Source organism: Canis aureus, chromosome 3, assembly GCF_053574225.1.
Source record: "Canis aureus isolate CA01 chromosome 3, VMU_Caureus_v.1.0, whole genome shotgun sequence".
In the NCBI taxonomy this organism is placed as follows: domain Eukaryota; kingdom Metazoa; phylum Chordata; class Mammalia; order Carnivora; family Canidae; genus Canis; species Canis aureus.
In genome coordinates, this window is record NC_135613.1 from 45184419 (window position 1) to 45197966 (window position 13548).

Sequence of the window (13548 nt, forward strand, 5' to 3'; positions counted from 1 at the left end):
GAACCCTGCCAAGATTGGTAGGCCCTCCGATTTGGTCTAGAAATTGTTTCTTCTATGGTATGTTTGCTGACTCCATGTGATTCTTTATATGTGTCTTGAAGAACAAACAGATCCTTTAACAACTTTTTTCTACATGAAAACAATCAATTCCAGCAGCCCAGCCCACATGAACCACCCTACAATAACAAAGCAGAGTGTGCTCGTGAAGGAGGAAAAAAAGTTTCGGTAAGGAAACAGATTTTAGTTTAAAATTTCCAAGGGGTGGTAGAAACAGTGAGTAAAATCCCAATATGAAATTTGAAAAAAAAAAAAAAAAACAGTAGCATTTATTTAATCAATTTGAGAAGGTTTTCTTAGGTATTTCCAAATTTTACTCTTGAATATCCAGGACCAATTTTTAAATCAGCCATATAGACCTTATTGACATTTGAAAATACTACCAAAGAGTGATCTGGTATAAAAAGATATGTGTCTCCTTTGCCTTAGGCAAAGGACAGAGATCCAAATTTTTAAAATAATCTGTTATCTTTAAGAAAGCTTTGGCTATAATATAAACATCACCATACGAAATGAGTAGTCATTTATGAGGATAAGCACTATCTCAGTAACATCAAGAATTTGACAGGACCTTGGCTTGTGGGAACCAATGTACTTGACCAAAGGTTGGTGAGTCAGGGATGCTGACCCAGGCCCAGATTATCAGCAACTATGGCTGTGTTGTCCAATGTGGTAACCACATATGCCTATTCAAAATTCAGTTGCACCTGCTGCATTTCAAGTACTTCATATGAAGCTACTTGTGGCTGGTGTCTATCATATTGGAAAGTACACATACAGAATATGTTCACATTCACAGACAGTTCTATTGAACAGTGCTGTTCCATAGGATTATTTACAAAGTGAGTCAAGTCTTGCCTCAGTGGCAAAAAGATAATATTTATGTAGTATATCATGTATCTTTAATATTTCATGTCCAAGGAACACTATGTGGCCATGAGCTGACCTTGGAAAAGAGGAGCATTCACAGTGGAAATTGAGAACTTTGATGAATGTATAATTGAACACTATTGTTACTACATATGTTGATTTAGCCCATCACATTATCTGAAAGCAGCTCATAAGCCTGACCAAAGTAAAATACCTATTTTAGCATGACTAACGTTGATTGAGCCTCAATTATCTTTAAATAAGTCATATATTCAAATTAGAAAAGTTACTTATGCTAATGTAGAATTTTAGAAAATACAGAAAAGAAAAAAAGAATATGTAACTTCAACTCCAAGAGAAAAAAATCAGTGTTCATGTATTAGTGAATATCCAATATTGCTTTTACAATGAAGCCTAGTCTTTAATTGATATTTTCCTATTTATATTGCTTCTTGCTTCCTCAATGTTTCCAACTGAAAATTGAAAGAGCCATCACCTTGCCTATTATTGCTATGAGATGTACCTTGCATCAGTGGTTTAACCAGGAGAATTGCTTTTTTTCTTGGGGTTTGACCAGAAGAATTTCAGCCAGGCTCTAGCCAAGCTTTAACTTGACAATTTCCACTTGTGAAACGAAATATATCTATATTATCTGCTAGCACAAATGAGGCCAAATTGTTAGTTCCTCTGGTAAAGCCGTATATGTGTGTGTGTATTTGTGTGGTGTGCTTGTATGCTATCTGCCCAAAAATGTATTGTTTATGATTTGTTGTTTGTGTCTGGTATTTGTGTTAAAAATGTTTCTAGTTTAAAAGGAAATTTCTTTTTTTAGATTTTGCTTCTCTTCATCTCAATCTTCTATATTAGTTTCCATGGAAACTGGGAAATTTTCACTCAGCCCAGATCTAGAAAATTCAGTAACTTTTATTCATAATGTTGAATATGTATTCTCAGGAACGATACACACGCGCGCGCGCGCGTGCTTATTTATTTATTTAGCTGAACATATAAACTATCTTGGTTGTAAAGGGTTTTGGTTATGGAGATGAGACTATTATGGAAGCAAACTAGAATTTTGATCTCAGTAATTTACCTAATCTGTTTGGTTTTTAGATAACTATCCTTTGTATTGAAAAAATGTTTAGTATATTAATAGTAGTACTATGGTGATCACAAAATTTGTGAGTTTACTTCTTTGGAATCAACTTTGTTCGTTTGATTTCCCATTATCATAAATTAAATTTGTATATTGAATTTATAAATATACTTGTTAAGAAAGCTTTGAAGAGTTTTGCAAAGAAGTCATATGGAAACCAATTGGTAAAGTAGGAATCAAAAAAGAAAGCAAGAGAGCAAATATGACAAAAAGAAGATAGGAACCATGCCCATTCTCCATGGGAGAGATTTTTTATTATTGGATAGCCCATCATGTAACGGACCATGTCCTTAACTCTGTAGCTTTTAGAGGTACAAGGTTGATTTGGCAGGTTTTAAAAATGCCCATTGTTCAAATTAGGGAGAATATCATCAAAACACTAATTCAATAAAGGCAGTTCTGTGAGAAGGTTAAAATGTTGTAGTCTGACAAAGTATATGATCTTTGTCAGGAGCAAAACAAAATAGAAGAGGGTTATAGAGCCTATGTTGTTGGATGCTGGAGGCATGGCTGAGTTCTTGTATTTGTACACTAGCGCAGTGCTGGTGGATAAGGAGAGAGAGGACGTGGACGCAATATCCATGCCTCCCCCACTCTTCACCCTAACTGAACTTCTAGTTCTTAGAATGCCTAGGCCAACATCCAGTAAGTCCTAGCCAATGACCATGGTTACTAGGTTGCCTCTAATTTGCTCTTCTAGTGCTACACATACATGAAAAGCTTACTTCTCCTACCTATTTGTCAAATTAGGTGTTGGCTGTTCACATTGTAGTTCCAGTGGACTTTACCTGTGATTGTTAAATTTGAAGTCCTGTCCTCACCCTTCATGCTTCACCATTTTTGATATGTGCTGTTCTGAAATCTGCTAGTGCTTGGTGACATACCATTGCTGTATGTGCTAAATATAGGAATGTTGTTAAATGGACTCTCCATTACCAACCTGATTTGTGTTTTTGTCCTTTGCTCACAAAAAAGTAGGAAATCCTAGAAATCTCTATTTGTGTGTTGCCACATCCTTGCTCAAGTGCTTGTGGCCATTATCGTGATTGTTCTAGTTGCTAAAATAGAACTTGAATAGAATCCAGAGACAGTAACGCTGATATCTAGTCATCTTTCAATGATGTATGCTCATGGAGGCATAGAACACACAGATGACAGAAATCCACAGTCAATCCTTGAATCCTATACTTGAAAAGAATACCAACACTATTTTTAATACCTAGGAGCTGAATGAATTCAGAGTTGATTTCCTCTACATTCTATCAAGGAGGTGGTTAGGGAAAAGTTGAGTCAGTATTAGAAAAGCTAAAGGAAGGTTAGTTAATGACTTGAATACTCTTTAGACATGTCGGACCTAATTGTATATAAGAGCAACATGAAAGTCAATGATTATATCCCCTTAAGGTGTGGAGGATTAAATTATAATGTAGATTCTTCTAATTTTTCAGTAACTGAATAAAATTTGAACAGCTAGCTGTTACCATCCCTATGCTTAGGTATCCTACAGTCTTTTGTGAAATAAGTATGTAAGCTCTTTTATGCAGTGTCACAGCAGCTCAATTTACCATTCAGTTACACCATTGTGATTGCTTAATAGGCTGCTCTAATTTGTCTTTCCAGTGCTGGATTTTGATAGCTCTTGCTAAATAGAGATAAGAGTTAAGTGTTCTTTGTTCCTTTTTTTTAATTCAAATGTTTCTATTCTAAATTTATTTTCAAATTTATTGCAGAAGAAAAGCAATGGGGCACCAAATGGATTTTATGCGGAAATTGATTGGGAAAGATATGTGAGTATCAGAAGATTGTTTTTCTTTATTAAGTGTTTCACAATTTGAAAATGAGTCGAGGCATCCTTATGTTTATAAAAGGCAAAGAAATAAGTGAACATTCTCCATTTCATTAGGCAGTGCCTGGCATGCTTAGGGAGATAGAGGTTAAGGGCACTAGAGTCTCTAACACTGGATTCAAGACCCAGCCCTTCCATATATCAGCTGTGTCTGGCTTTGGGATAGTTGTTTGCTAACCAGCAGAAATGAAGTCAGTAGTTACTTTATAACATTGAGAGGGTTCAATGAGCTAATGATTTGCAGATTATATCAGTACCTGCCTAGCCTGTGATATGTGTTCCAAAAATATGCTTTTTAAAATATTAACTCCAGATTTTACAGTCCTGGTCTTTTTCTAAGCATCTTTGAGAATCAACTCAAGTCAGTTAACCTCTGGGGCTTGGTTTCATAGTGTCTTAGTCCATTCATTCTGCTATAAAAAAATACCATAACTTAGTGGCTTATAAATAACAAAAATTTATTTCTAACAGTTGTGTAGGCTGAGAAGTCTATTGTTATGTGCCAGCAAATTTGGTGTTTGGTGTGACTGGTTGTGGGCCCACTTTCTGGTTTGTGGATGCACCTTCTAGCTGCAACCTCACTGGGAAGTTTTTGTAAGGGCACTCAGCCCAACTATGATGGCTCCTCTCTTATGCCCTACCTCCCAAAGGCCCTACTTCCTAACACCATCACTTTGAGGTTAAGGTTTCAACATATGAATTTGGCAGGAACACAAACATCCAAACCATAACACAAAACAATTATTAGAACTTCATGGTATAGACTATTCTCAGGTCAAGTGACAATCATTCGTTGTTTTCAAGGAGTGAGCATACTCTCAGCTAAGACCTAAACTCTCCACCGGATTCCCCTGGAAATGGATTCACATCATCAACACCTACTTTGCCAACCACAATAGGATAGCCACAATCATTCTTGGATTTCCAATCATGTAAAACATGTAGATCATATTCATATCAAAGATCATTTATATTGTATAGCAGGTGCCCAAATTCACAATCCCTACAAAAAGCTTTTGCATGTATATCCATTAGATGAATATCTTGACCCAGCCTCCCCTATTATAAAAGTTAATCTTGATATTAAAGCTTTTCCATATTTCTTAACAATAATTTTATTTTTACTTTATTTTATTTACTTATTTGACAGAAGAGACAGTGCACAAGCAGGAAGAGTAGAGGGAGAAGCAGACTCTCTGCTGAGCAGGGAGCCTGAGGAAGGGCTTGATCCCAAAACCTTGGAATCATGACCTGAGGCAAAGGCAGCCACTTAACCAACTGAGCCACTCAGGAGCCCCAATATTTTATTTTTACAATAAATAATACCACCATTTATTGACTCTGTCAGTCATAATATCAAATGCTATGGGTCCTTACCACCCTACAAAGCAAACACATTATTTGCATTTCACATAAAAGAAAGCTGAACCTCAGAGAGGTTAAATTATTGATGCTTCCCATTCCTCCAGTCTAAAACGGGTCAGTCTGCCAACCTCATCACCTGGTCCTCTCTATCTGTTTCCCAGGATCGGGATCTTTTAGGTATTTTTAGCAGTTCAGCTCCCTAAAATCTATCCCAACCCCTATGTTATGCTAAATTCAAATTTTTCACAAATACATTACCCTAAATCCAAATTGTTCACAAATAAGGGGAACTACTAAATATTAAGAAAGTGTGATTTGTTTTCCCAGAGTTAGTTACTCCTTCATTACCTAGAAGGACTTTGTAAGGACTTTTGTATTTTGTAAGATTCTTTAATACACACACAAAAAGTGGGATACTCTAAGCAAACAAGAAGTATGACAATAAAAATGCCAAATCACTTATCAAATCACATACTACTCCATCTAAACCCTACACTCTAGTGCTATCTTTGGTCAACATGTGAATGCTTAAATGAAGTATAATTTCCCTCATATTTGTTTAGTCTTGAAAACTAATTAGGTCATGTAAGAATTGCTGTTGCAATTCTACACTAGACACTACCTTCTTTAAGTCATAAGAAAGGTTTTATTCTTAAGAGATTATGTCATCTTGCTTTTGGCAGGGAGAGGTGAGAGTACAGGAGACCCCAGGGAAGATGTGACCTTAAGCAGAGCCCTTAAGTATAGTAGGGATTAACTGGCTGAACATTTGAGGGGAGACAATTCCAGGCAGAGAGAATGGCATTTATAAGGACCCTGAAATGGGAAAGAGCTTGTGTATTCAGACAGTATAAGTCAACAATGGAAAGAAGGCTGTGTAGCTGAGGGACTTCAGGGAAGGGAAGCTCAAACCTGAGCCAGGTCACGAGGGCCCTGGGCTGCACAGAGGCATTGGACTTCCTTTCTGTTTCCTTTTTTTTTTTTTTTTTTTTTGAGATTTTGATTATTTATTCATGAGAGATGCAGAGACAGAGGCAGAGACAGAGGCAGAGGGAGCTGCAGGTTCCCAGAAGGGAGCCTGATATGAGACTCAGTCCCAGGACCCCAGGATCACAACCTGAGCCAAAGGCAGACACTCAACCAGTGAGCTACCCAAGCGTTCCTGGGCTTTCATTATAAGTGCAGGGACAAGTTTTTAGCAGGGAAGTGACCTCAATACACTTGCATTTTTTAAAAAGTAAACTTGAATACTAAAGAACAAGAGGTAGACAATAAATACTTAGGAAATGATGGCTTTTCCATAGCATTCAGGCCTTCCTTCTCTCCATGGTCATAGCACTTTTATCACTTTGGGGACTCCAAAATCTCTCTCTCCGGTTCTGTCCTTTCTCACTTCCAAGGCCTATAATCTCCCCTTTAAAAGGGCCACCTTTGAATGGATTCACCTGCATCCCTTCTAGGGCACAGGGTGTAGTCTCAAATGTCTGGAGTCACAGCACACAGGTCTACCATTTGCTGTGTGTGTGTTCTTGGGAAATGGCATCTCATTTTTCTTACTTTCCTCCTAAGCAAATAGTTCTTTCCACGTGGGATTGTCATGAAGGTTCGATGCAATAAAGCGTAGGTTATAGTACTTACCATATAATAGGAACTTAAAGATGATAATACTAATCCCAATTATGCAAACTCTCCTGTATCTTTCCTCCTTTTAAAAATGTTAGTTGTGTGCTGTTGTAATTAGCTCATTAAGGAATACCAGCAGTGTCCCACAAACTGAGAGTACAAATCTTGGAGTCTTTTTTGACCCTTCCCTCTCCTTTTTTTCCTATGACAGATGTTACAAAGAACTAAGCACTTATCCTTATGAAATTCTTTGATTTTCATCACTTCCCACCACCACCAACATGGTTCATATTCTTAGCACATCTTCTTTGAATTGGTACAAGTATTTTGAATGAGATTTCTTTTCTCCAGTTTCTTCTGCCCACAGTCTGTCCTGAAGCATACTTCCAAAACACCTTTGGAAGCTGCTTTCTACCCTGAGAAGCAGCAGTAGCTACATTAGGCTTGAATTCTTCCTCCAGCATGTTGGCCATCTGTGGTCGCAATTCCAATGTTCTCCCCCTTTGCGGCTTCCTTTCTAGCCAGTTGTCTTCTTTGTTGCCTCTCCCTTCCCCATCTGAACCATGCTGTCCATTCTTACAGTCTCTTCCTTACTACCAACTCCCCTCTGCCCTCTCCATCTGTCCTGAAAGGCACATGCAGACCCCTTGTATTCTTTCAAGTTTCACTAATTTACTCTTCCTTCAAACTCCTATCACTGATGATTGGTGTTTTATATTTCACTTCTTTTTTAAAAAAAAAGATTTTATTTATCTATTCATGAGGGATACAGAAAGAAAAGCAGAGACATAGGCAGAAATAGAAGCAGGCTTCCCGTGGGGAGCCTGATGCAGGACTCGATCCCAGGACCCCGGGATCATGACTTGAGCCAAAGGCAGATGCTCAATCACTGAGCCACCCAAGTACCCCTATATTAACCTGTTTTGCCTATCAAAACACTTTGCCATTTTCCAGAGGAAAGATAATTTGCCTTTTGTCTTCCTTTATGTTGCTTCGTATAGTCCTTGGCTTACAATAAAACCATTATAAATGCTCTTTGAATGTTTTCTTTCATTGACAGTGGATTTCTAGATTATTTTTCTGATAGGAAGACTCTCCAAGTATCCTTCAGTAAATATCTACACATATACTGCTCAGCATTCACTTCCAAAGGTTAAAATCCTCACCTTCTAAAATAAGAGTCATATCTGTATCTTTAAATAGAAGTCTCTAGGAAAAAATGAACAATTCCTTGATTATTATCAGAATAATAAATGCTTAATCTACTCTTATATTTTGTAGAACTCCCCTGAGCTGGATGAAGAAGGCTACAGCATCAGACCTGAGGAACCCGGCTATATCCTTTCTTTGTTTTTTAATTTTAATCTTTATTTTCTCTAAGAAACTGTATGATAAACTCAGATTTTTTTTTGATAAACTCAGATTTTGAAAAGGTGTTGAAATAACCCAAGCTTCCCAAGTCCCCTTGTTCCTAATACTAGAAATGAATGAACAGCAGAGAACAGCCTGATCACTAACAAGCAGGCATTTTGCCTTGATCTATTCATTAAAAAAAAGAGAGAGAGGAGAAAGAAAAATGTACTGAGAAACAATTGTGTAAATTGCGGGTACTGGGGTTGTCTGTTAAAACCTGACATGACCATGTCACTTTTCGTGACTGGAAAAGAGCTCTCACCTGTGCCCTCTCCACAAACCATCCTTGGGCAAGCATCTCTGAAGGACGGAAAACTCCTCACGAATCATCCAGAGAGTGGCTTTCCTCTTTTGGTAGACAGGGAAGCTCATGTGGGCCTGTCAGTGTTTGTGCTACTGGGACATCACAAATGGTCACTCGAAGCAAAAATGTAGGACATTGAACTATTGCTCCTGGAAATTCACTATCCTTAATCGTGTTCCAAGAAAAGGTGAATAAATTCAAACCTTTTCCTGATTTGCTCTTTAGTCATCTGTGTATTTTGCTTTGATTTTCTGCCATCTAAGGGTACTTTTGCTGCCTCTGTTTGCAATCACTCTTGTCTTATACTCATTGCTTCCCATTAAGGAAAAGAGTATCTTTAAGTTATGTTATCTTTAACTGTGTTCTACCTACCAAAGGAAAGCACTTTTATTCTTCAAGCGAATCGGAAGAGGAAGAAGAATCACACAAGAAATTTAACATCAAGATTAAGCCATTGCAATCTAAAGACATTCTTAAGAATGCTGCAACCGTAGATGAGCTGAAGGCGTCCATAGGCAACATTGCACTTTCCCCATCACCGGTGGTGAGTGGTTTTATGTAGATCTTTGATGAGTCTGGACAGACAGCTGTGTTCTGCCCATACATGTTAAATAGATCAGAAACTCCTTAAGCTGGAGGCTGCATATGGTCACCGTTTTGTGAACTTTGTCAACCTTAAACAGCTCGTTCTATTTTAGAAAGCTATCCTCATTTTATACTGTAATACTTGTACTTTTCAAAATGGTGAAAATGTATGGGACCACATTTGTTTTTGACTTACTCTCCTGCAAGCATTTGAAAAAGAAGGAAAAAATAACAAAAAGATTATCCAGAGTTACTTCTGGGACAATTAAAACCAATATGAAGTTTACATGTTTCCTAAAGATGATGATTTAAAAACATAGTGTCCTTTTTTTATGACGTAACACCTAGAAACAAGGAAATTATTTTCTTAAAAACAAACAAACAAACAAACAAACAAACAAACAAGAAACCAACCTTTTCATTACTATGCTCCCAAAAGAAATATTAACCTAATATAGATCATAGTCTAAGAAGATATTAAGACTCATAATCCTCATATTTTATTAGCAAATTGTTTTAAATGCTCTCATTTTTTAGGCACCTAAGATTTAGGTAGCCTTATTTATATTATTCAAATTGGTATTTCTCTACAATTTTCTCTTTATCCCCACCCCATTCCCATCTGCCAGATTTCTGTAGTTGCTGAATTCTAAGTTCCAACACATACGCTATTTTCTTGGTGGTGGTTGATAAATGCTACAACTGTCTTCTAAAGATAGCTGTAAAGAGTAGATGAAGGTTCTCAAACTAGCAGCTAATATGTTCTTGGCATATTCTTCAGAAAGATGTGATCTTCCTACAGCAGCCCCCTGAAAGAGGTGGTTAATAAATGCTGAACCATTTTTGAGATGCTTTTTAAAAATATCTCAACTAAACTTTCTTTTTTTTTTTTTTCAACTAAACTTTCTAAAGAAGTTACAATCATCTATCCTTTGAGAATAAATATTTACCTACCTGGGATGAATAAAATCTATAATGATGCCTTCTTTGGAACTTAGTGCTTATAATGGCCTTTATCACTACTGTTAGTGATGAATAAAATGATTGTTAATAGTAATCAACCACCAGAAATGATATTTCAGGTAATTTTTAACTCACTTGGTATTTCAAGATGTCTCCCTGAGAAAAGAGACATGAAATCTATTCATTTTCTGTCCATTCTGCAATAGAAGTACAAATTTTATTTTATTTATTTTTTTTGGAAGTACAAATTTTAAACTCATACGTTGGTCTGTAATACTAGTTATTTCTAGTAAGAGGGGCATTTTCAATGCATACATTTTCACTTTTCAAGTTGACATCTTTCAAATCATTTTTCACTCACTGAATTTTTTTTAAAATTGATTATAAAATTTTATCTAAATGCCTGAAATCCATTTATATTCACTTTTCTGTAGGGTCTAATACACTTAGTGGGCATTTGGAAGCTACCTGGGAGTATGTGTCAGAAGATAAGATCATGGGATTAAATGAACAAATTTACGTGAAAGAAAATTTACTGGAACAGTTTCAAATACACAGTATATATTTACTGAGAGCTAGTTGCATCTAGGAAGGAAGAAATCCCCTGTATCACAAACAATATGTATGCCCAAGTCACCTGGCAGATATTCCTCCAACCAGATATGTTGCTGAAGGTGCAGCAAGAAGAGTGGTGGTTTACTCTGAACTCTTCTCAACGCCTATTTTCAAGGTAATATCTTGATATGATGTGGTTAAGACAGATGAAAAGATTTAGGGAAAGCAATGTGAAGAGTAGTGGGGACACCCAGGGAAATCAACTATGGAGTTAGGCTATTTCTTCACACCAACAACACCACAAACCAAGGGACCCTCGGATCCACTTACCACCACCACCCCTGCATCCCCAGCTTGCTCCCTCTAATGTGAGAACCTGGCTCTGCCATTAGTATGATTGCCAAACATTTATGATGTTTGATATTTAGTATAGGGGAGTGGGCTGTTATTGCTACTTTAGGGAAAGGTAGTGTTTCTGGATATACATAAGTAAAAAGAGAGATTGTAACGGAGAACATATTCTTGGTTTTAGGATCCTTACTCTCTTCTAGATAACCCATGTGTACCTACATTTCACAAATGACATGAATAGTATGTTATCTCCAGAACCAGATAAGTAGAAAAAAAAATCTGAAATCCAGTTAGTGTCATGATAAAAATGGCAAATCCTTTGTGCAACTTTAGATGTTTCCAGTCAGACAATCAGACATTTATATGTCTACACTGAGTTTTGGTGCAAAAAAGAGAAATAGAGTCTATGCTAGTTAATAATATATCAGTATATTTCATGTAGGCTATGATTCTTATGCTACAAAAGTGTCAATCATCATACTAATAGAAATAGAGGAAATTTCAAATGGTAAACTATTCATAACAATGGCTTATGCTGGATTTCTAATCTATTTCTTTTAAGGAATTTAAAGATTAGGTTGTGTCTCACTTGTTCTGTTCATCCATCTGTGAATATGTATCAATGAATTATAACTCATTTTATATCTCTTATCATAAACAGGTTCTTATTTTATTTGAATGGTTCCCTATACATACTACATGGCCAAATTACCCAATAATGAATGAATGGAGTGAATGGATGGATGCATGCATGCTGTATCATATAGAGATAGCTATGTGTATATATAATATAAACCTATCTGAAAATTACTCCTCCCCAAAACAAAACATAAGCAGCAAAGAAAATCAGGATTTTGATTGTTGGCAAAAGTCCTGCTGTATAGACAAATGAATGTAATTTCAGGCCAGAATTTGCCGTGGCCCTTGATTTTTTACAGAAGTATAATGTGGGCTGGAACAAGATAGAGGACTACAAAAGAAGAGGGGATAATGCAAGGGTTAACTCACAGGAAAGGATGTTAATTTCTATTCTTTTCATGTTGTAGTCTCCTGAAAAGATACTGTGCTGATTGGGCAAGGAATGAATAGCACTCAGGTTTGAGTTGTTGCTTTGGTATCTGTACAAATTAGAACATTGGAGAGCTGCTTTAACAGAGACCAAAATAGTAATGGCTTAAACAAAACAAGTGGGGTTTACTTTTCTCCCATGTAAAAGTCAAGACTGGCAAGCACTCCAGATGGGTAATAGAGCCTTACTCCAGGCTTTATTCAAGAACCCAGAAACTTTCTCTATTTTTGCTCTACCTTTCTGAGACTGTACCTCTCTTACCACTATCAATAACCTCCATGTTCCAGCCTTGGGATGGAGGAAAGAGAAAATAAAAGGCAAGTGGTTTTCTTTAAAAATTTCACTAGGAGTTTGCAAACATCACTACCATGAGCCATAATTGAGTCACGGCCACATTAGCTAAAAGGGAGTCTGGGAAAATGTAAATAGGCATTGGCTGTTTACATTTGGCTGGATTGACATGTAACCAGCTAAAATTCAGGGTTCTGTTATAAAAAGACAAAGGAGTGAATGAATAGTGGTGGGCATTGACAGTTTCTGCCACTGGGTTTAGCTAATCTCAGATTCCTTCTGGAAGTTCCTTAGGAAATGGATTTTTCCCCCATTTACCTGCAAACTATTCGCAGAACCCAGGAGGTTTCCTTTTAAAAATTTCTAATCACTAAATTCTAAATATACTAGCCAGCAGCAGATGAACAGAAACAAATTTCATTAAAATACAACCTGTTTGGATGATACTGACCCTTCCAATAGTAACAGTGCTTCCTCTATCTTGCAAAGTGCACTGCTTTTTGAGGCAGGCTATTTCATTGTTGAAAGAAATTATTAAAACCAAATGCTATCTCTGTGCAACTTTTGTCCTTGATTGTAGCTGTGCTGTTTAGAAGATTAACAAAGAACAAAACGCCTCCTTTTCTACCTCCAGGTTGATAGTACAGGATATTTAGTAAGGAGTGATCTTGGGCTTACCTCGTGTGGGGTAGGGTGGGCAGAAGGAGAAGTTAAGCAGTTCTCATGCTCAGCAACAGCCTGAGCTAACCATACAGGGAACTCTAGAGCTAGAATGCCCTTTCAGAATTGTCCTGAGTTTTTTTTTTTTTTTTAAGATTTATTTATTTATTCATGATAGACATAGAGAGAGAGAAAGAGGCAGAGACACAGGAGGAGGGAGAAGCAGGCTCCATGCACCGGGAGCCTGACGTGGGATTCGATCCCGGGTCTCCAGGATCGCGCCCTGGGCCAAAGGCAGGTGCCAAACCGCTGTGCCACCCAGGGATCCCTGAATTGTCCTGAGTTTGACTGAGATGAATAACCTTTTTCCTGCCACATCAGTCACTGCTCTGATGTGGGCAAGCTAAGAAGAGGATTGGCCTTAGAGCAAGTGGCTCTGG

The 13548-nt window shown here is 37.2% G+C and overlaps 1 protein-coding gene and 1 long non-coding RNA gene across 29 annotated transcripts in view; one reads left to right on the top strand and one right to left on the bottom strand.

The window, feature by feature from the left end:
• Nucleotides 1–13548, top strand: part of SGIP1 (SH3GL interacting endocytic adaptor 1) — a 204143-nt gene that overhangs the window by 90735 nt on the left and 99860 nt on the right. For 14 of the 23 annotated variants that reach the window (XM_077892177.1, XM_077892176.1, XM_077892175.1 and 11 more), the window contains 3 exons: nucleotides 3814–3870; nucleotides 8199–8253; nucleotides 9003–9178. In XM_077892177.1, the coding sequence (XP_077748303.1) occupies nucleotides 3814–3870; nucleotides 8199–8253; nucleotides 9003–9178 (288 nt within the window). Of the gene's footprint in view, nucleotides 1–153; nucleotides 226–3813; nucleotides 3871–8198; nucleotides 8254–9002; nucleotides 9179–13548 lie in introns of all 23 variants that reach the window. The other 9 variants (XM_077892178.1, XM_077892194.1, XM_077892187.1 and 6 more) reach the window with 2 other exon arrangements.
• Nucleotides 1–13548, bottom strand: part of LOC144310755 (uncharacterized) — a 139602-nt gene that overhangs the window by 54381 nt on the left and 71673 nt on the right. The window lies entirely within an intron of this gene.